General features: G+C 39.9%; 1 protein-coding gene across 1 annotated transcript in view; it reads left to right on the top strand.

The window, feature by feature from the left end:
* The first annotated feature begins 3,804 nt into the window (after positions 1 to 3,804).
* The window catches only part of LOC310952801 (partitioning defective 3 homolog B-like), a 244,435-nt gene continuing 225,621 nt past the window's right edge, over positions 3,805 to 22,618 (top strand). The window contains 2 exon segments of the mRNA XM_083921512.1: positions 3,805 to 4,191; positions 22,477 to 22,578. Of these exon segments, the coding sequence (XP_083777638.1) occupies positions 4,075 to 4,191; positions 22,477 to 22,578 (219 nt within the window). The 5' untranslated portion in view covers positions 3,805 to 4,074.

Raw genomic sequence — 22,618 nt, 5'->3', positions numbered from 1 at the left:
CTTCTATAAAAAAGGCCTATTTGTAGTTTTGTGGATTTGAAAAAAAGCTATCAAAACATTAATTCTGAATCAGTTGAATTGATGTTGAAAAATATGGCACATAATGGGATGAATATAATTGGATTTTCCAGATATAATAGCAATATTAAACCAACTGTCAGTCCTCTCATTCATTTATTATATTTACATTGTATTGTCATTATTGGTATGTTTTCTTTATAGAATTGTGAGTTGAAAAAATATGGGGGGTTTTCCTCTTACTCTTCAGCTTCACAGACAATTCAGATGTTTCAAAGTGCATATCCTAAATGATTACTCAAACGTACTTGTAACTTTCAAACTTTCACCAAAGAAAGAAGAAGGGGAAAAAAATGCATGCATGCACAATGTTCCTCCTCCCCTGGGGTTCATTAGTAGCAATGGTATTCAGTGACCCAGAAACTAAACCTAGCCCAAATCAATTAGCAGTCATACACATGCATATATTTGAGCTGCTAATTACAAAGCCAAACTCCACCTCACAGGGAGGGGTTTCCTCTTTGAAGATGAATCAAACTGGGAGAAGCCAAAATGTTTTGTAAATACAGTATTTTTGTTGGCTTCAACATTAAAATGCTGGGCTAGTGTCAGCCAGTAGAAGGGATTTGATGAGGTTTCAAGGTTCATGCAACACAAATTTGACTGTCTGCTCTGCTGTATTAATGTGGATCCTTTAAAATGATAGCTGTGACATCTAATTATACTCTAAAAATTGCTGTGACTGTCTTCTTTCATTTACAAAGGTAAAATATCATCATAATAAAATTGACCATAATATGATTCAATCATTTAGTGGGACAGATGTCTGTCAATGTTTTTGTCTATTTTTATGTACATGACTAAAAAGACTTATTGATTTTTGCCTTTTATGAAGGACAAACAATAGAGAGAAACAACCAAAGAAACAAAAGAAGACTTAAACCTTTTGTAATAGAGGAGTAAAAGAGAAGTACTACTAATAACATTAGTTGGACAGTGAGCCAACATTAACAATACCAGAACCTTGAACATGAAGCAGTTAAGTGGAATTCAGCCATCATTCAATTCATTATTTTACACCTTTGAATTTCCTACTTTGACATGTCAAAATGTTATCTGTGAAAAAAGGTCCATTCGTCATTAGCAGTTCTTCTATTTTTGACGTTTAAATAGGCTGAAATTGATAAGAATGACTCCAACACAGGTCGGCAGCATTTGGGGCAAGAGTGTATTATTACTTTAAAGCTCCACTAATCAATACAAATGGCTCAAATGTGTGGTGTAGTTTGGAAGGGGTCCCTCATCGTGACAAACTCACAGAAAATTAGCATCCACCTCTGTTTCTCCTCGAAGGGTTTAGCATCTTCATTGTTTTGGAGAAATTATAGGATTTAGTGGCAAATACGGGTGAGGGTGCGGATTGCAACCAACTAAAACCTCTCCAAAGCGCCAAGCGTGTAGGAGAATTTGGGTGGCTGACATGAAAAGGCAAAAGCCCTTTCTAGAGCTACTTGGTTTGTCCGTTCTGGGCTACTATAGAAACATGGCTGTGCAACATGGTGGACTCTATGGAAGAGGACCTGCTCCATATGCAGATATAAACGGCTCAGTCTAAGTTTAGTTCATGCAGTACATTACTGTTATCTAAATAAAGTGTTTGAGTTTGTTTTTATAAATGTTTCGACAGTAGATTAACTGAAATTTCTCCTCCATCTCTGATGGAGTTGACTGCCACTTTTCATTGGTGATTGGGTTTTCCTGCACACCTGCTGCTTGATCAGTTACTGTAACTGAGAATGTGGATCCATGAATGTGCATTATCTAGATATTACCAAAGATTCTCTATACTAAAACACTTGATACTACTCTTTCATTCTTTCTTTTTTTTATAGCTTTAATACTCTCTCTCTCTCTCTCTCTCTCTCTTTCTCTCTCTCTCTCTCTCTCTCTCTCTCTCTCTCTCTCTCTCTCTCTCTCTCTCTCTCTCTCTATATATATATATATATATATATATATATATATTTAAGGCAGTCAATTTTCCTTTCAATGAAAATTACAATCTTTACGATGACATAACATAAGTAACTTAAGAAGAAAGAGTACTTAAGTACACAATAAAAAGGAAGTAAAAAGCAAAACACTAAAAACAAAACAGAAAAATAAATACCAAAAATGAATTGAAAGGTAGGCTACATAATTTTTTTTATGCAGTCTATGATATAATCACATTTCCTTGAAACAATCTTGTAGTAAATCAAATGTATAAATAATTTTCTAATTATTAATAATTTAGCCCTGCGATAGACTGGCGTCCTGTCCAGGGTGTACCCCGCCTCGCGCCCGAAAGAACGAGGTCCCGGGTACAAGCGGCCGAAATGTGTTTTCTCAGGAGGGTGGCTGGAGTCTCCCTTAGAGATAGGGTGAGAAGTTCAGCCATCCGTGAGGAACTCGGAGTAGAGCCGCTGCTCCTTTGCGTTGAAAGGAGCCAGTTGAGGTGGTTCGGGCATCTAGTAAGGATGCCCCCTGGGCGCCTCCCTAGGGAGGTGTTCCAGGCACGTCCAGCTGGGAGGAGGCCTCGGGGAAGACCCAGGACTAGGTGGAGAGATTATATCTCCACACTGGCCTGGGAACGCCTTGGGATCCCCCAGTTAGAGCTGGTTAATGTGGCCCGGGAAAGGGAAGTTTGGGGTCCCCTGCTTAAGCTGCTGCCCCCGCGACCCGACCCTGGATAAGCGGATGAAGATGAGATGATAAGAGATGTATTAGTGGGATAAATATAAAAATACATGTATTAGTGGGATGAATATTAAAATACATGTATTAGTGGGATAAATATTGAAATACATGTATTAGTGGGATAAATATTGAAATACATGTATTAGTGGGATAAATATTGAACTACGTGTATTAGTGGCATAAATATTGTGCATCATGTTTTCTTGCAATAATTAGAGTACTTCCCCTTTAAGGAAGTGAGAGCAACAAGCGGTGTAGGAGCTGGTCAGGAACTGGCCAGGAGCGGAGCGGACGGCAGTGAAGGCATCCCAAAACTTTTCCAACACAGAGCCTTGGTCCGTTTACTGTTAACGTCGCCTCGGGCTTGTCCCCGAATGTGCAAAAATAACGGCCACATTATCATACCGTGTCCGTCGGTGATGAAGTAGATGCCGCTGACCGTTTGGGAGAAAGAAAACTGGGAGAGGAAAAAACTTTTGGAATGATGCTCGAGCGACTGCATCCCTCCCTCCAAAGTTCAGCTAAGGTGGCTAACGTTAGCTAGCGGAGGAACTCAGCTCGCTAACAGATGTGAAAGTCTGGATAAACGTTTGTTCATCCGTCAAAAACACGAATTAACAGTTATCTGGTGTAGTGGGCAGTTCGTGAGGAGTTCGAGCCTCATGCTTGTGGCAAACTGAAAGTTTTCATCTTTGTCTTATTTTTTTTTTAATCTTAGCCGGGCCAGGTTAAATATCAAGCTAAACATTTTAGCCAAGTGCAGCTAGCTGACAGACCGCTAGTTAAGTGTCTGTGAAGTGAGCTAACGTTAGAGTTGCTCTTAGTTAGAAAGAGAAAGGACATGACACACATTTCCCCTTTACCAGCTGCTCTCCATCATGAACAGACCGCCGTATTTTTAACGTTACTGGAAACTGAACAAGTTTATACATGGACCAGCTGAAAAGTATCAACTCTTCAGCTTCCTGGATCCTTGGGATGTGAAGAGATGACAAGGGGAGTGATGATAACCCTCGTGACCGCATGAGAAAGTACCGTCATCGTTATAGTCGGTAGGACTTAGTCTTTCTGGAGCACTTTGACAAGCTGTGTGACTTCTGAAGAAGTTGGTTTGAGTGATGTAAGGCACCCAAAGCCTCTCACTACCAGCCCGGCATTTCACCCACCATTTTATTTTTTTGTTGCCTTTTTCTGTGTTCAAATCCCTGCCTCTTCATTAAGACATTGTCGGCGTTGGAGCCTTTTTGCATCAGTATCACAATTGCTCTTCACCCACATACAGAGGGCCTGTATCTTGGATGAAGTGGAGAGAGTGCTATAATGAAGGTGACAGTGACATTTGGTCAGACAGGTGTGGTGGTGCCGTGCAAGGAGGGCTGGACTGTGAGGGACCTCATCCAGCAAGCCACACAGAGATACAGAAAACTCCTGGAACAGGTACTGTTCATAAGTTTAAACTGCCCCTATTAGCAGTCACAATTAGGCTCTTGATAGGCAATGTTGTGGCATAGCACTGTGTGATTTTGGTATAGCAGCTCCACGTCCAGGCAAAGGTGTTTATTAGTATTATTTTGAACAAACAATTCTTTGCTCAAAGAGATGACGTGTGTGCAGTCAGGACTGGGTGTTTCTTCAAACGTTTTGTTTCTGTGGCAGGTACATATCAATATTTACTCACCCTGTATATCACCCTACATGTCATTATGGTGGATGTTTCTTTCATGTAAATGCAGCTCACTTGTGCAGTCATTGTAGTTGTAGAATAAGTTTTATTTTCACTGATACTAAATAGTCCAGTGTGCCCAAGAACATCAACAAAAGCTCGAACAAATGCAATGTAACTCTTTAGTCTTGAGTCTATTTGACCTTTGAGCCATCAGTAAGCTACATTATTCATTGTCAGAAATAGTTTTGTAATAAAGGGTTTAGATCTTAATGAACTCCTGAAAGACTTAGAGAAGAGGCGATATAACTTTTTATGAAACAGCACTTTCATAACATTTGAGGTTTTCCCTGAAGTCATAAAAGAATAATCGAATGCTCTGTCATTTTTATATCATGAAAGCCCGTATGATCTTCACATCCCAAAGACTTGGGAAATTAGACAAAGCCATGGAGGTCCAGTACTCTATAATTGCTGCATAAAAAATTAAAAGCATATCTGATGTGAATTGTGATGGTCGAGACAGGAGCAGGCATGAGTCGTTTCCACTTTAGCTGTGAGTGTAAAATGCAAATGACTCCCTCCTTTATGACTGCTGTTGATTCCCCGTACTGCTCTCAGGGTTGGATCCTCGTGACCCCCGTCAAATGACAAAATCTTCTCAGTGACACTTCATATTGGCTCCATTATTTATAGAGCACAGCAGTCATAGATGAATGGCCTCAGTTGTGACGTAGGGGGAGATGTTGAAGCTGTGTGTGTTTGTGTTTATGTGGTAGAGAGACAGCACCTGGACTCATTTATGCCACACTCCTCTTTTTCTTGCTCTGTAGCTTTTTTTGCCTTTTCTGCTGACAAGTACATGGCCTCTTCACCTTCCCCATACCCAGAACCCTCTCTTTCTTTTTTTTTAAACCAGGGGTGCCCAATTCCGGTCCTGGAGGGCCACTGTGTTGGATGTTTTAGGTATCTTCCTGCTCCCTGATTCTAACGCTTTTCAAACCTGCTGCTGCTTGATAATGAGAGCATCATTAGAATCAGGTGTGTACAGTGTTTCCCACAGACCAAGTAGCGATTTGTGGTGCAGGGCCGTACAGAGTCCTTTTGAGGGGCAGGGTCTCTCACCTCCCCCCTGTACAGACTCTGACAACAGATGATGATAGATAGTAGTGTTGTCACAATACCAAAATTATGACTTTGGTATGATACCTGCCTAAAATAACACAATACCGATACTGTAACGATACCACGGAGTAAAACTAAAATATCATCAACAATAATGGAATAATATATTAGATGACAGAATATGGAACTTAAAATTATTTATTTATTTTTATTAATTAAAACACTTAAACTTAAAAAGTCTAAATAAAAACGTATATATTTGATAAAGCTTCTAAGCTTTATAGTTACTTAACTTGTTATAACAACAATGAAATGATGATGCAACTGTTTAAAAAATAAAAAAAGATTTGTCACAGAACATGGACAAATGAAAACAGGAACATGTTTGTTATTATCTGGACAATTCTTTGGCCAATTTAAGGTTCTTGGCGTTGTTGTGTTGTTTATCATGCTTGTAAACAGATGGGCTTTGTGGTGTCCGTGGGCTTGCCCTTACTGTCGGCAACTTTTTTAACAAAAGACGGTCGGCAGGAAAACTCGAGCCACTGTCAGCCATGTTTGTCTCGCTCTGTGACTTTCTGTCACTACGAAACTACGCCCACTGCTGCAGGCAATGATGAAGCAGAGAGAAGCTGCACACAGACGTGCTGACCCACTTTCACACAAAGTTCATAAAGTATCAATACTAATAAAACGTGAAAAAGTATCTTTTTTAATGGCTGGGTACCGCAGTACCTTTCTAGTATCGGTATACCATGCAACACTAACAGATAGCACGATGACATTGAGCCAAAACGTTCTGAAATTCACAGTTTTGCAGGGAAGGGTGACTGGCGTTGGTCACAGTTTGGAACGAAAGTGAGAAAACGGGACAGAGTAACACGGCCGATATTGCTCACAATTTTATTTAAAAGCTACAGGAAGCATTCGAAAGGTATCAGCTCAATATTTATTCTTTAAAGCAGGGGTTTACGTGTTTTGCTGGAATATCATCAATGAGCTCCTTCTTTTTGGATTGCATTTGTAATCGACTTGAATGGAGCAGCTGGTACCGGGGCCAGTAGGTAAGTCTTTTAAAACACTAATTTAATACACTCCGTGTTCACATTCTACATTGTTGGTGCTTTGTTTAATGTGTAGGGACTCTTATCATGCTACTGCAGAGGTTTGATGTTATTTGGAGCAGTATTAGTGGTTAAAAAAGACGTTTTAATGCGTCCAACTTGCCGCCCCGAGCTTATCCATGTTAGCCACAGCAGGCTGTTAGCGACTCTGCGGAAAATCTACGTTAATAATTCATTCACAAAAAAAATTGTCTCGATTGCTTATTTGATGACCGAATTTGCCTAAAAAGAACCTGGAATGATTTCATTTTAACTGCTAATTTCTTATCTGCTACGACCATCACAAATCTGTTCTGAGTTCATCCTCTGTCACTCTTGTCCTGCACAGACTAGCCTCCGTAGCCCACTGAGGCATTTCTGAAATGATCTACTTAAAAACTTCCTCTGCACCGCTGCCAGCCTGTGTAACTAACAGCGCGTAGGACAGGAAATCAGTGGAACACAACTTTTTTCATTTCCAAAAGACAAAACTAAATTAGAACCTCCGATAAACGACCTGAAGCGGCCGCTGCCATCTTTGCACCTCTGTCTAATGAGACGTCAACAAACAAAGTCAAAAGTAGATAGCGCCATCCTATTCATTTTTCATCTCAACCAATTTGAATCGTTAAACATTTGAATCGATTTTTAACTGTCTCAAGATGCATCGTTACATTCCTAGTTCAGATTTCAGCACCAACCAGATATAAGAGTGAAACTGTGAGCTCACACAGGCTGCAGTGAGATGCACATCTCTCTCTCTCCGCGTTTGTGTCTGTGAACGAGAATGACAGAGTGAAAGAGTGCTACGCGGAGATGAATAAACGGAATGATATTTAGATTTCAATTTCGCTTTAAAAAAACAACAACCTGGGATTAATTTGTTGCGCTCGGTGTTGATTCTGTGGCGCAGTGCCACACATTGGTCTATGTATGGGAAACACTGGTGTAAGAGCAGGGAGAAACCTTAAACATGCAGAACATTGGCCCTCCAGGACCGCATTTGGGCATACCTGATTTAAACCCTTCCTCCTCTTTGAACACTTCCTCTTTCACCTTATGTTCTTCTTTATGAGGTAACGCTGTTCCGCCTTGATATAAAGATGAATAACACTAATGTATGTGACAAATTTAATCAATTAATTTTTTCATTTCAGTTTGACTTTAAAAAACAAAATAAAAACAAAAGGTTAATACACATCATGTTGCAGTACAGTTTATCTCAGGTCTAACGCATGAACGGCAATATTTTAGGTGTTGTTTATGTTTATTCAGAGTGAGTGCTCCAGGTGTGTTTTCCTTCAGCAGTGATGTGTGTAATGATGCACCCCCCTGCTCTATCGATTAGGTCTCGGAGGGTTTAAATACTTTGCTTCCTGTATGCGTGAATGGAATGCCTTGTTAAGCACATGCATAGTGTGTGTGTTTTGGCCTTCCCTCCTACAGTTCTCCTTCTTTCTCTTCTCTTTTTCCACTGTTTTCTTTCTCTCTTCCTACTCTCTCCCACACCATTGTCAGCACTTCACCGTCCCTCCTCCACCTACTATGTTTACATTCCCCTTTGTAATTTCTGTTTTTACTTCTCCTTCCGCCCTCATTCTTCCACTTTTTGATAGTTTTGGCCTCTGTTTGTTTGGCATTTTAAATATTCTCCTTTTTGTTTGTATAATTTTTTTTCATAGCTCTCCTTTCACCTTGTTTGACTTCCTCCTCTCAACCTCTTTTCTCCTCTCCCTCGTTCCTCCTCTCTGGCATGGACAATTCATATTCCCTTTGCTTGCTTCATCTCATCCCCTCTTCTCCCTTTGAATTTGTTTCTCTGCATGTTTTTTTTTTGCTTTCTTCCCATCACTCAGTCATTTCCCTGCAACACTAATCTGTTGTAGCTGTGTAATTATGGTTGTTAATGTGTTCCAGGATTAGAAAGCCAGGATATGTGTGTGTTGAGGAGCAGTCCAGTCCCTAATCCTCCCTCCCAGTGCTAGGCAAATCATGTTTTTAAATTGTCACAGAGACAGCTTGCTTTCTGTCTGACGCTCTCCCTCTTCCCCTCCTCCCTATCTGCTTCATCCTACTCAGAAAGTATGCTGCTGCTTGTATTAAAATAATTTTTTAAATCTTGTGTTCCTGCACGCATCCACTGTAGCTAACTGACACTGGCAGTCCCATTTATCACCTGCTTTGTTAGGAGTTCCCAGAGCAGTCCTTAACAGAAGCTAACACTTAGAATAGGCTTTAAAGCTATGTTTTAGTGATAGGATCATTGAGGTTTGGTCTTCAGTTGAGTTTCAGAGAGGATTTCTTTTGTGTTTTAGTATCGATTTTATTTTCCTTTTTAGATTCACATTTACGGCATCTTAATTATTAGAATTTTTATGCCCTGTTGTGTTACCCAGTATAGAACCAAAGGTGGATAGAGGAGACAGATGGGATTAGAAAGTGAAAGGCAATAAGAGTGTGCTGATGTGTATGTATGTATGGTGCACTAGGCTTTTGTAAAACTACTGCATTGAAGTCTTCTCTAAGTTTTTCTGTCTGACTATCGGCTCATGTAAAGCTCTTTTTAGTGAAAACTTAAATCTTAGCTTCACTAAATACTGTAATCAAGCTTGAATTTGGCTAACCAGCTTTTGAACATGAACAAATAAGTTATTGACTGATAAAAATATAGTTTAGTAGAGATAATCAAATATCATCATCATGTACCTTAAAACGTATGAAAACGTCTCTCAAAGGGGCTTTATCTCTCATTAGTTAACATTTTAGCTGCCTAGTACATATGTATGCCCTGTTACAACAACTTGCAGACAATATGCGATTGTAACATATAAGCCAGCTGGCAGAGCTAAATGGAATAAACTGTAGGACAAAATTTAATTTAATGAGTATAATATAGCCATAACTTATAAACTGAATTATGCCTTGATATTTGGATCCAATGCAACCACGAGGGGTTTTGGACTGTCATCTCTGACTGCGGCAGTGACCATGGTGGATGGGAAAGTGCAGGCTACCGGTAAACTGGCATCACGCTGTGTCTTTGGCTGCATGCTACTGGCCGGTTACCTAAGCTGTGTTGTCTAGAAAGAAAATTTGAATAAATATAACCGATAATTGAAGATCCTGCTTTTAATTTTCGATAATTGAAATTGAAAGCTCATTGAGGTATTTTTTCAATTTGCAATCGAAATTGTGACACCCCTATAAAATGCAGCATGTCAGGCTGAAGGTTGAAACTGTTGAAATGAGTGTCCTCACAGATCAGTCAGTCACTAGCCTGTCACCTGTGTGTCATTATTAGGGTTAATTGTCATTCACCCTACTCAATACACCAGGGAACTAAGTGCACCATGATCTTTAATTATTTGTCATAAAACCAAAAAGAAAAAACAGCTTGCTATAACATGGAGCTAGAAGCCTTGATGGATGAACATAGAGGCAAAGCAGAAATTTTAGTATATAGGGGAAATAGAGAATGAAAGTCATATTATAGAAAAAATGAAACAATAATGCACTAGGTTTTTGCAGAGAGGTATCAGATTGGAAATTAATAAACCTTTTGAAAACATCAGAACAAAGATGATGAATGTTAAAAGGGAGATAGGGCACAGCAGGGCGAAGAGGAAATGTAGCCCAAGGAGGAGGCAGGGAGGGAAGCCGAGGTTGTTTTTCAAGGGGAGTTGTCAGGAAGTTATCAGCTTGTTGGCAGACTTCTTAATTACCTTTGGCCAAACAGACAAATGTGTAGCTGTGTGCTTATGTTGCCAGTGTGTTGTTTAAGGTTTAATCGGCCGTATTTTGTGAAATATCAAACTGGATCAGATCACATCAGTGTATATATTCAAGTTAAATTTTGTTTGAATCATCTCTCTAAACAATACATATTTGTATAATTAGACCCTATCTATGGTTGATGCAATATTGACATAATGTGTGTGTGTGTGTGTTTGTTGTTCACAAACTGAAATCTTTTTGTGAGCTGAGGTTGTGTCTATGCATGTATGTATGCACTTGCACCTATAGATGTAAGGTGTATGTTTATGAAAGGGTCCCTACCTATGTGGGTGTGTGTGCGCTGTAGTTTCATTAGCCAGGGAGTGAATGCTGATAGCAGTGGCCAAACAAGCTGATATAATCTTAAAACATCCTGGCCCCATGCCAGAGCTAAGGCAATTATTTCTGAGAGGGTGGGGGGCGTGTGCTGCTTTCTCTGCAGGCAAACCTTAGGCATGTGTTGATCCAGCCTAACACCTATTCTATTATAGTTATGTAGGGTGTAATGGCACACATGGTTTTTCAAATTAGCCTGGTGAGCTTGCCACAGTTAAACCGTTAGTTAACTAAAGAAAATCTTGGTCAACTGAAATTGTACCTACTCTTTAAATAATCAGTTGGTCGATGTGCATGTTATCTCTAGATTACGTAAATTGGCCACAGTGCACCATACCTGGTAGTACTGCGTTCACTAAAGCGTTTCTTTCCTGAGGCCAGCATATTGTTTGTTTGAATTATCTGCATTGGCGAGTATTTGCACTATTCCACAAATAGCAGCAGTGTGGCCAGTGGCGTTTTCAGGATATCTTGATTGGGGTGGCCAAGGTGGGACACAGAGGCAAAGTGGGGTGGCCATGGCAAAGCGAACCTGAACGAATGGCATGTGATATGCGTTAACTAATGCAGAGATGATTCATAATGGAAAAAATAAATCATGTTGGCATCCATTGTAATATTTGTAGACCTGGTTGATACAACCTAGAACAGCACTAACATGCAGTTACCATAATATTCACTATTTTCTATTCCAAACGTGCAAGCTCGTCAAGAAACATGTGCAGCCACTGAATACCGAACTAACGTCATGTGCACCTGACCTTTCTCATTCATACAACTCTGTCACCCACAGCCCAAATACCAAAACAGTTCCCTACAAAATATCACTCACTGTTGACATTATTATTGTAGCGGCCCTCAGTGATCAGACGGGGAGACTTTATCCAGTTTGTTGCAGCTTAATTTCTGACTGAACACGGGCTACTGTGGCCCAAAACAGAACAACCTAAAACCCCTCTTTACACACTAGCTCCTAGCTTATTACCGTCCCACAACTCCCGCTATTTTACAGCCAACCCCCTTCTTCTCTGAACCAACTACGCACAGCATCTCAAAAACAACATGTAACTTCACTGACCTGTGGGACATCTAATGATTCACTCGAACAGTGACAATCACATTTAACTTTAACATCAACAGTCAATACAGTCAATACAGTCCGTTACATTATTATTATTTCCACCCTTATTATTTGTGAGAAGTAAGTGTGCGTGTGTGTGATGTTTAGCATCACGCTGGTTTGCATAATCCAAAACGGATTATGTCAGAAAATAAGATCTGTAGCTTACGTCTATGATACTTACACGTTTTGTTCAGTCAATCTTCACACACCGGCAGGGCCGCTCAAAGTAATTTTGAACAGGGGGTGCTGTGAAAAAATAGTTTGAGCCTACAGGCATATTTAAAATACATTTAAAATAAATAGATTGAAATGAACTACTTTATTGTCATATACACTTCAGTGCACACAGCCAGGATCTGTAACACACGGATGCCATCAGTTCTCAGTTCTCAGATGAATATGCGCTATCAATTAAACTTCACAATAACGCTATAACAATGCAATAGATCTGGTCAGCTGGCATGAACCTGAGTCACTGCACCATCTACGTTTATGTCACACGACACTATTAGCTCCAAAATCCTTTTATGCACATCACAAGGAAATATTCTCTGACTATTTAAATGTTATTGAGCTGCTCTCCACATCCATTTTGCAAATAACACACGATTAAAATAACAATCTACATCACCACCACCTTGCAAAAATACTATAGTGTGACGAAAGTGCGTGGCGGCACCATGAACTTACTTTGAGCTACAGGCAGGGTGCCATGGTAACAGATGAACAAATGTCAAGGCGCGCTCTGGGGTCGTGGATATAAAGTCTCTCATGAGGGGACAATGAACTGAATAATCTGTTCTTCTGTCTCTGAAAACATGGCTCTTGTTTGTGGCTGGAGCTTTGTCAAACATGATGCTACATCTTGGACTGTGACACACTTAGGCCCTCTGTCTTTTGTGAGATTGGTAAGCTGCTCGATAATTGGCCCAAGCATTTTAAGCAGGAGCTTCAAGTACAGAGCCAGTGCCACAGAACGTGAGGTCGTTTCAGATTTCTTGCACACCTTGCAGGAAATCTGAAACTGGCTCGTCTAATCCAATCACACTAGGCTGGGTTGTGGGTGCTGGGCCTGCCTGGCTGCTTACTGTTGTCCTGGTTTCGGTACTAGTGTTCTTCACCAGTGGTGGTTTTCCAAAACAAATCCGAAATGCATTTGTGCCATAATTCCTCCTCGTTCTGTCATTAGACTGTAAATTTACCAGTCTGCTGCTACCATGGATGGATGGTGCGTGGAATGAGCAGGAAACCTCTTTGCTCGCGACGAGCCTGTCTTCACTTCCGGGAACCTGAGTTGATTAGGCCTCAAAATAATTAAATTAAAATCCAAAATACACGTAATAGCCTACGTTTGTCAAAATAATTTTTCCATAAATATTTATACGGAATTTATAAATTGTGCAAAATACTTTTAATCCATTTTTGAAAAATCTCCCTCTCGTTCGTACTATATTGATTTTTCAATCAAGATTCCAGCGCGGCGGTAGACAATTTCAGCGAGGTGGCCGCCTCCAAATTTATAATGCAGAGAAAAACCCTGCTTTAACCTAACAGTCATTGAGAAGCCTTGATTTTTTTATTATTATTTTTAATCAGTTTTCGTTTAGGAAAGCCTATATATTTGATCCCTTTCTTAACACTCAACACACTCAACACTTATCCTTTAGCTTTGATACATCATCTGCAGGAGCGTTCATAGTCTGATAAAGCTGTATCACCCAGTTTATATATGTCTACAGGTGCTTTTATCTAATAAAACAGTCATAATGTGCAAATAATAACTTTATATCCATGGTAATAGCTAAGGTGTGTCTTTGTTGTTACAGTTGTCCCTGTACTGTAAAAATACTGTCACGGACTGTGGTAACTGTCCATGTTAATGTTCAAATGTTTAGAGAGTCACTCTCTAGAGTGAAAGATTGAGATTTCCGACAGGTCAGCGAAGTAAAGATGTTGTGTTTTAGATACTGTGAAGCCTGTCCGCATGTCAACTTCCTATGAGAGTGAGCCGTGGGAGTATATACAACTGTAGTTGGCTGCTTTAACTGCTTCTACATGCTAAATAAAGCTTTCACACACTCAGCAGAGAGGTTGACATAACTTACAAGGATACAAAGGATAAATGTTATCTTTTCATTGCTGTTATCACGGGAGTTCTGAACCCTGAGTTTTGAGGATGTCAGCGACAGGCGCCGGCGGTGGAGTGCGCACGTATGTCTCTTTTAAAGACATTAACTGGCCAGAGATCAGTTCTTTGGCCACAGTCCTACCATTACTGTAGCAGTTGGAAATAACAAACTGGTTGTGTATCAGCAGATTAGCTGTCCTCATTGATTAAGCAGCATTTGTTGATGAACTTCACCAACAACCTATCAGATCTGGGCTGGCCATGTCGACCCCAGGCCACCCCCTTAAATTTACATTGAGTGTGGCCATGCACTATGTGTCTAATCTAAACTGTGCACTGCACATTTGCTGTTTTTTAGGGTCGCTGTGTGTTGGAATAAATTCTCAACTTTGGGTAAAACGCTGCAGTTGGCGGCACAAATACTACAAAGACCCATGATCATGTCTGTGCTGCACAGTAACGACAATGGAAGAGAAATGAATACTGCTGGCCACATAGAATGGCAGTCTGTCCTTTCTCTCTACATGCTTCAGCCCCTCCAAAGCAAGGGCCAAAGCAAGCACCCGTATCATAGCAACCAGACGCTGTGCATCCAGAGTACACTCATACGCTCCCAGCTGAGAGTTTTTAGAAGAGCTCCTGGCATTTCAGCTGGGAAAAAACTGCTTTGGTGAACACACAGCCATGAAAGTAACACCAGGGATAGTCCACAAGAACATATCGACTGCCCAACCTCCCAGAAGGTGTCAGCCCTAATGAGAATGAATGCACTTGTATGCAGATAATCCTAGCTGGTAAATTTGAATCAAAAGTAAAGTTACAATCAAAAAAGTTAACTTTACAAATTCTGAGTAGTAGGTAAGATGGAATTCTGTTTTGAACCAGCAATATAAACCTTTCAAACTCTCATACTTGCCTCATTAGATGAGGGAAGAATCACCTTTAACATAGCTTAAATGTAGAATGATGAAATGTTAACATGATAAACAATGGCATTTCCAACAGCAATTTTCTTGTTTCTCTTTCCACAGAGGCTTTGTTACTGCTGGGTCACAAGATGGCTCAAGGGACCATTTAACAAAGACATTATTATTTTTCCACAGAATTAGATGCTGCATCAGTACTCACCTCTATTAAATAATAGCCTTAGGAAATAATACTTTACATTACTTGCATAACTGACCCGCTTGATAAAATTGTGATAATCCCATACCTCATAGTTTTGGCTTATAGGATCTTAGTATTGGAAATGTCATTTTGTTTTCCGGAATGAATCTGAACTGCCACAGACTCAAACTATTGCAGTATTCATCTGAAAGAGTCCGGAGCTGAAGTCTAATACCAGTTACTTATATACCAGTAAGTCCACTTCTTTGTACGGCCGCCAGTGCAACGTGCATACCAAACTCTTGTGTCAGAAGGTTTACTGTGTTGAGAGATAAAGAATGAGGGAGAAGAGGGAGGCTAAGCACACACCTGACAACACTAAATAATCTACTTAGTCTTTTAACTCTGGTGGGATTTTACTATAGCCTAATAATTTCTAGATCATGTCCTGAGAGTAAAATTCCCCATTATTATCTGTAATAGTATCAGGCAAAACAGTGTATTAAGTGCTAATCCCCCTGATTTTCAGATTAGATCGGTGTGTTTACAACTCTTATCTTTAGTTCTACGGTATCTGAGTGTCCCTCTAGGTTTTTAAACTGCCAGCCTTGGAATCACAGGGTTTCTGCAGTTCACAACAAAAATGTAACACATTATCCATGCACTCCCCCTGAATATCAGATTAGATCAGATAAGTGCTCACAGCACTTCTCTCTCTACCTCTCCATCTTGTCATCTTAGCTGTTTGGCATGACTACTATAACATGAGATCAAACAGGGTTCTTGACCTAAAAACAACAGTGGGTCACCCAAGACATTAGTCTATTGGATATTGGTGTTCTGCAAAAAAACATCTTTTAACCACATTTACTGCTTTTTTCCTTCTGTAATTAAAACTTAAATTCTTTGAATGTGATTCCTGTGTCCTGGCTCACCACAGCAGTGGTCAACTTTAAATTCAAAGAGAACATTTGTTTCCAGTAGCTGAAGATTCAATGGATATGGGTTGAAAACATCACAAATACTAATGGTAATTGATTGATGTATTGGTTTAATTTTAGGGCTGCCCCTTGAAAGTCAATGAGTTGACAAGTTATGGGCATCATGTAAAAAAAAAGAAAAAGCTTTGACACTTAAAGTGTTTGTGAACATTACATAATTGAAACCTATTTCTGAGTGACAAACTGCCATCACTTTAAGAGATAAAGATAGCCAGCCAATTCAATTCAATTTAATTCAATTTTATTTATAGTGCCAAATCATAACATAAGTTATCTCAGGACACTTTACAGACTAGGTAAAGACCACACTCTATGATAAACAAAGACCCAACAATTCCCCCGTAGAGTACGGTGGCAACGAAAACCTTCCCTATTACAGGCAGGAACGTCAGACAGACCCAGCTCTGTGGAGGACGGCCATCTGTCTTGACCGGTTGGGTAGGAAGAAAAGGAGAGAGAAAAGACGGACAGATGGACAGAGAAAGACAAAGACAAACACACTTCCAGTAACTTTAATAATATCTATAGTAATGTGAATATGACTTATATGTTATGGCAGTTAATACAGCAGAATAGTAGAAACAAGCACAGCTAAGGTTATAGATTATAATAGTAGCAGGAAGCGTCATGCAGGACCACGGCAGCAGGCACCACCACGATCAGCAGAGACCTGCGAGACGACAAAGCACAAACAACTTTTTTTCTGTGAAAATGTCCTTTGCTTTTGAGATTGACATCTCTAAAAATAGAGTTTTAGCTTGATAAATGACTAACATGGTAATTAATTATAATAAATAGATTTGTGTCAGTTGTTTCAGCAATAATGCCGCAGTAGCATTGCAAAAACAGAAGGAAAGAAAAAGAAAGAAAAAGAAAAGATTTACTATGCTTCAAATATAGCTTTATACTGCACTAAGTGGGCAAACTGCCTTGAGGCCCCACATCTCCAAGGTCCCCAAAAGCTCCATGTTTACAGTGTGTCAATTGGTTTGTTGTGATTTGATGAATTGCTAATTCTTTTCAAACCATGCACCTCTAAGGCACAGTCTAAAGTGAAATGAAAAGCGCAGTGTATCATCTGCTGTGTGAACTGTACTGCTGGTCAGCAGGGACCTGCAGGGCGCCTTAGGGCTTTGATAAGGATGTGGTGACCAGGGGAGGCTTGTTGATATTTTTTCTTAGTTTCAGGTGATTATACACTAATGTACACATAATTATGGATATTATATTTAAATTTCCAATAGATCCCACTAAATCCTACGTACTGCTCCTTTTAATAGTGTATTAGTTGGGAAGTCATATTTGGCTGTAAGCAAGCCAATAAAAATGCTACTTTTAATGCTTCTCTGTTGTAGAGTTAATCATCTCTTCTTGCCAGGCATAGTTGGTTAGGTTGCTTGTGCGGTGACTCACTGTTTGTGTGGGGACAATAGATTGAGGACTTGCCATTAAACCAGTATAAACAAAATCTAAAAAAACTAATAAATAAAAAAAACAAAACACTATTGGAACCCATTCAGAAGCCCAAGTGATCATCAAATCACAAGTCTTTGTGAGATGTTATGTGCAAAGCTGAGGGCAGAAAAGATACAAAAAAATGTACATGACACCTTGGCACTGAAGTATCTCCTAGTAATCATAAAAACATTGGCATATGTTGTCCCAGAGTTAATATGTCTCAAAACACTGATCGATGGAGCTCGAGGAAGTTAAACAAAATAGAAAATAAAACAAGGTAAACACAATGTTTGAAAATCTCTCTCATACATCCGTCCTGGGTTTGAGCCAAGTCAGTGTTTCTATGGAGTCATACAATGAATTTCAGCAGGAAGGAGGGATGGAGGAAGAGAGAGAAACCATTTAACAGTTTGAATGGCCACAGTGTCAGAGTCTTGTGTAACAGTCATGGTTGAACAGCCATTGAAATGTCTTTTTTGTGACATAATTGAAAACAGAAGTGTTTCTTAATGGACCCAGGCTATATTTAACTGGGGATAAATGCTTTTTCTTAAGGAAGCAAAACAACCATATACTATATCAGCTGACACCAGAAGCCAGTGAAAAATGACTAGGCTCAATAGATCAATATTTATACGTTATATGTTTTTTCGGTCTATCTATCAGTGGACCCTCCACACATGCACTGCAAACCTGAAGTTATAGATGTTACCCAGAGGTGCTGTATTTGAGGACGTAAATGTCGGATTAAGTCAGAGCAAGAGAAATAACATGACATAATGTATATACAAAGCAGAAACTTAAACGCAACTTGGCTTTTGAAAAAAAAAGGCATTTACGAGTGAAATAACATATTCCAAAACATTTATGCGGCTAGCCTTAGTGAACACGGTAGGGTTACATGTCCAAAACTACTTTAAGACACCAAAAGTTTATACAGACAAGCGCCCTTCAATTTTTCTAATATGGTTATCGAAATTGAACGGCATTTATTCAGCTGATTTATTGATAAAACAGACCAGAAAGGATTTAATTTTTCATTGTAAAAAAAACGATTGACATTTGAAATAATTTTAGAAGTGTAAGTAAGTAGTTTAGCAGAAAGACTTGACGCAGAGCCCAGATGTTGTAGTGTAGGAACGGGTATTAACATGGTGACTTGCAGTGATACCCAGGGACACACACTTTGCTCTATCTTACCCTCTCCCTGATGGGAGTTTTGAAAAGCAATGACAAGCACCTGACCCTGAAAGACTGATTTAATGGAGCAGCAGCCTGTAACAGTCTTACCTTTCCTTAGGCTGTTATGTATGTGCTTGTGCACGCATATGTGTGTGTGTTGTCTCAATATGTTGTTCAACAACCAGCTCCATGTAGTCAGCTGTCCAGTGCAGTGTCGATGTCATTAATCACAGACTCAACACAGTGGAGAAAAAGAGTGAGGAATGAGGAGGGTGAGAGAAAGGGCCAGGCTAGAGTTGTAATCTTTACAAGGCACCTAGGGAAATATGTGAAAGATGTGAGAAGGAAATAAACAAAGAAGAGGGCAGCATATGGGAGGGGGAGTTCGGTAGCATTCACATTTGAACCGATACCACCACCCAACGGTATCTTTTTTCGGTACTGTATCCTCTCTGTAATGTCAATTTTTTTTTTTTACATATTTATCCTATTTACTTTAAACATTTTGTTATGTATTTTGAGTACTTTACACACAACACAGAAGAAAAATCCTATTTCCCAAACCCGTCCCTGCAATCTTTAGCCTGTCAGTCTGTCACCAGGTTATAGAGCATATTTAGGCCTACTATATCATATTGAAGCAAACGTTGTCTGCGTGGAGTTTTGAAAAGTGTGACTACTTTCACAACCGCTTTCATCTCGCCATTGCTCTGACTCACTCGGACTTGCATGTGTGTGTTGGAGCTGAGCCTTGTACCGACGCCATTCAGTCGGTACCCGAAAAAGTATCGAGTTCGGTACCCAACCCTAGTGTTGATCAGAGGAAAAAGGTTGGTGACCAGTAGTGGAGGCCTTCTGCTTTAAGCATTGTTTTTCTTTTGTTTTAAGTTACCATGAAATATTAATTGACTTTTATTAAAGATTCTAGATCATTAACCTTTTAGCAGGAAAAAATGCTATTTTAATCGACCAACTTAATTAAAGAGTCCATGTAAGTGTTTCTTTAGAAATCCTACACACCTTCCAGCCCAGACTAGAAACTCACCTGTTCAGACTGTACCTTGGTCAATGAATTAATAAAACACAATAAAAAAGAGCTTTCTAAAATGGAGCACTTTCCCTGTTTGATCATTTGTATGTACTCACCATAGACTGTATAAAAAAAAACGTAGCGTAAGCTGGCGTCCGTTCGGCCGGAGTCGCCATCTTTTCAGACTTTGACTCCGCCTCATTTCCTCTTACCGAAAAAGGGCATGTATGTGACGTTGGGGGGAGGGAGATACATCCATCTTGCTAAGGTATATCTCAAAGGAAAAGTGAGGGCCAGCGGCTAGCTATCACTCACAAGGCTGCGCCCCTAATTATTCATCAACTTTAACCTTCAATTAAATAAAAACTAGCCAGGTACAAAAAAATTCACCCCCCTCAGTGTTGTCATGAAGATATGACCTAAACCTACAGACTAGAATGTTTTTTTGTACACAGCCTTAAATATGTTTAATTATGCTGTGAAAACAGCCTGTTTAACATGGGGGTCAAAGAGAAACTGATCTATTGTCTAGACTAGTGAACTGCAGTTTTTTGCACTTCCATATTGGATCAACCAGGAAGTCGCTGTGGTGGGGGCATTGTACTCACATGATTCTTTCCCTTTTTGGGTAGTATCTTCAAAGTTGAATGCACTTATTGTAAGTCTCTAAGGAATATAATTGTCAGTTAAATTAATGTAATGTAATGAAATTGCAGAGGGGAGTTTCGGGGCTTCCGCCAGTCTGTATAATGGCCCTATTCCAGATTGACAAAATGTTACACACTCCTAAATTATGTTTTTTTTTTTTTTGTGGATGTTTTGTTATGCCATCAACCATTAGTATCATCATTTAAAAATAAAACATGTTACTTTTGAGACCTCTGTACTTCTGGCTTGATTTAATTAGAGGGTGATAGCGTGAGACTGACACCTGCAGCTGCCATTTAAGGGGACACATGAAAACTCATTTATATATTATATATATTTGGGGGGTGCCTATTAACCAACAAACTGTGAAATAAGACAACTCAGTCCTCCATTTTTTACAACATTCAAGTATGTAAACATGTTCTAATAGTAAAACAAAATACTAGTAGGAACCTGAAAATAAGCACAATGGGCCTCATTTATCAATGAACGTACGGCAGAAAAGCGTGCGTACGACCATTTCCTGGCAAACGTCGGCATTTATCAATTTGGACGTGAGCGGGAGCTACGATCAAATCTCACGTCTGGTCTGAGGTCGTGTACGCACATTTGAGCCTGTGTATTTGCGGTGCAGCACAGCAAAATCTGGCTGAAAATAATGAACAAACCGCAGCTGTCATTAAGCATAAGCAGTCACATACTAAGAACAGATCAAAACGGATTCTTAAAACGAATAAAAAAAATATAGAAATTGTGGTTGGAGCGATTTATTTTACTCATGTGCGTCTGAAGGCACCATCCATGAATGATTACGCATTCATCAATCGCCAAAACTACCACTCGATAAATGTACAGGTGATGTGTGATGCCAAGCTATCGCTTTTAAACGTGGTGGCCATGTGGCCGGGGGGGGGGGGGGGGGGGATACACGCAATTATTTTAAAAATCAAAACAGCTCGGCTCCAGCCCCCCGCGACCCTGACATTGAATTAATGAATGAATGTGTTGCCGCGTGGCTGCAGCAAGACGCACTGCAGAGCCAAATTCATCTCCTTGGTAAGTGGCTTCCCTTGATAAATTGCATTAAATCAAACAAGGTATCAGATGATTAACATCTTGGTATGGTTCTTCTAGATGACAAAGGTATCCTCTTACGGAATACCTAATGACCCACCGGTAGCGCCAGCGTTGTGCCGTATTCAGCACCCCGGCCGTGAAATGCACCCCTCGCATTATAGGTGATATTCTGGATCAGAAGGCTGTTGTTTCCACCTATAGGAGAAGTTTATATACAGGTAACCAACAACGGTCAGACCATTGGTTACTTACAGTCTTTAAACTATTTTAAAGAGTTAAAATCACAAACCTGGATAATAGCGAACACAAAACAACACCTTTTTTATATTCTGTGGAAATAAACTGCAGCCATAATTATAAAATGAATTAAATGGATCTTTTGAATATCAGCTATAATGCGAGGGGGTGCAATTCACGGCAGGGGTGCTGAATACGGCACACCTGTCCAACAGTGCCCACAGGCGCACTCGGGTCACAGTGGAGCGCTGCTTCGGTTTGACTCCCTCCCTTATTTTTTTCCATACAGTGTTTTTATGGGCCCCTTTTATTCCACTCTTAAGACTGACAAGAAGCACATCTTTATTTTGCTCCATCTCGGATGTCAGGATGCCGATCTGTGTGTCGGAAAAGTTTCTTTTCTAACCTGCGTTCTTCCTCTCCATGTTTGACCTCAGTGGGCGAGGCCTCCGAAACAGGAATATTTAAGGGCGTAACATGTTAATGATGATCAAATTCAACCGCCGCATTTATCAAGGCCCGCTCATTCATACGCTAAGATTGGTCCGATACGAATGTTTCATAAATCACACGTGGGTCCTTTCCTACAACCAATTATGCGCTCAGATTTGCACCCTTTTCCACGCAAGTTTGATAAATGAGGCCCAATATGTCTCCTTTAAAGCAGCTAGTCAGATACATATGTGTACATTAAGTTGTTAATATGTGTTTGTTGTGACCTGTCTTATAGGAAGGGGATTTCCTGATTCGGACTCACCATGTTGAATACTGTGACGGAGGGATTCTGGACCCTGATGATATACTCAGTGATCTAGTAGAAGACAAGGATAAGGTAAGAACCTCTCGAAAGAATGTAGTGTTTGCTCCTGCTT

The sequence above is a fragment of the Echiichthys vipera genome, assembly GCF_963691815.1.
Source record: "Echiichthys vipera genome assembly, chromosome: 10".
NCBI lineage: Eukaryota > Metazoa > Chordata > Actinopteri > Perciformes > Trachinidae > Echiichthys > Echiichthys vipera.
This window is presented reverse-complemented; position numbering and strand designations above follow the sequence as displayed.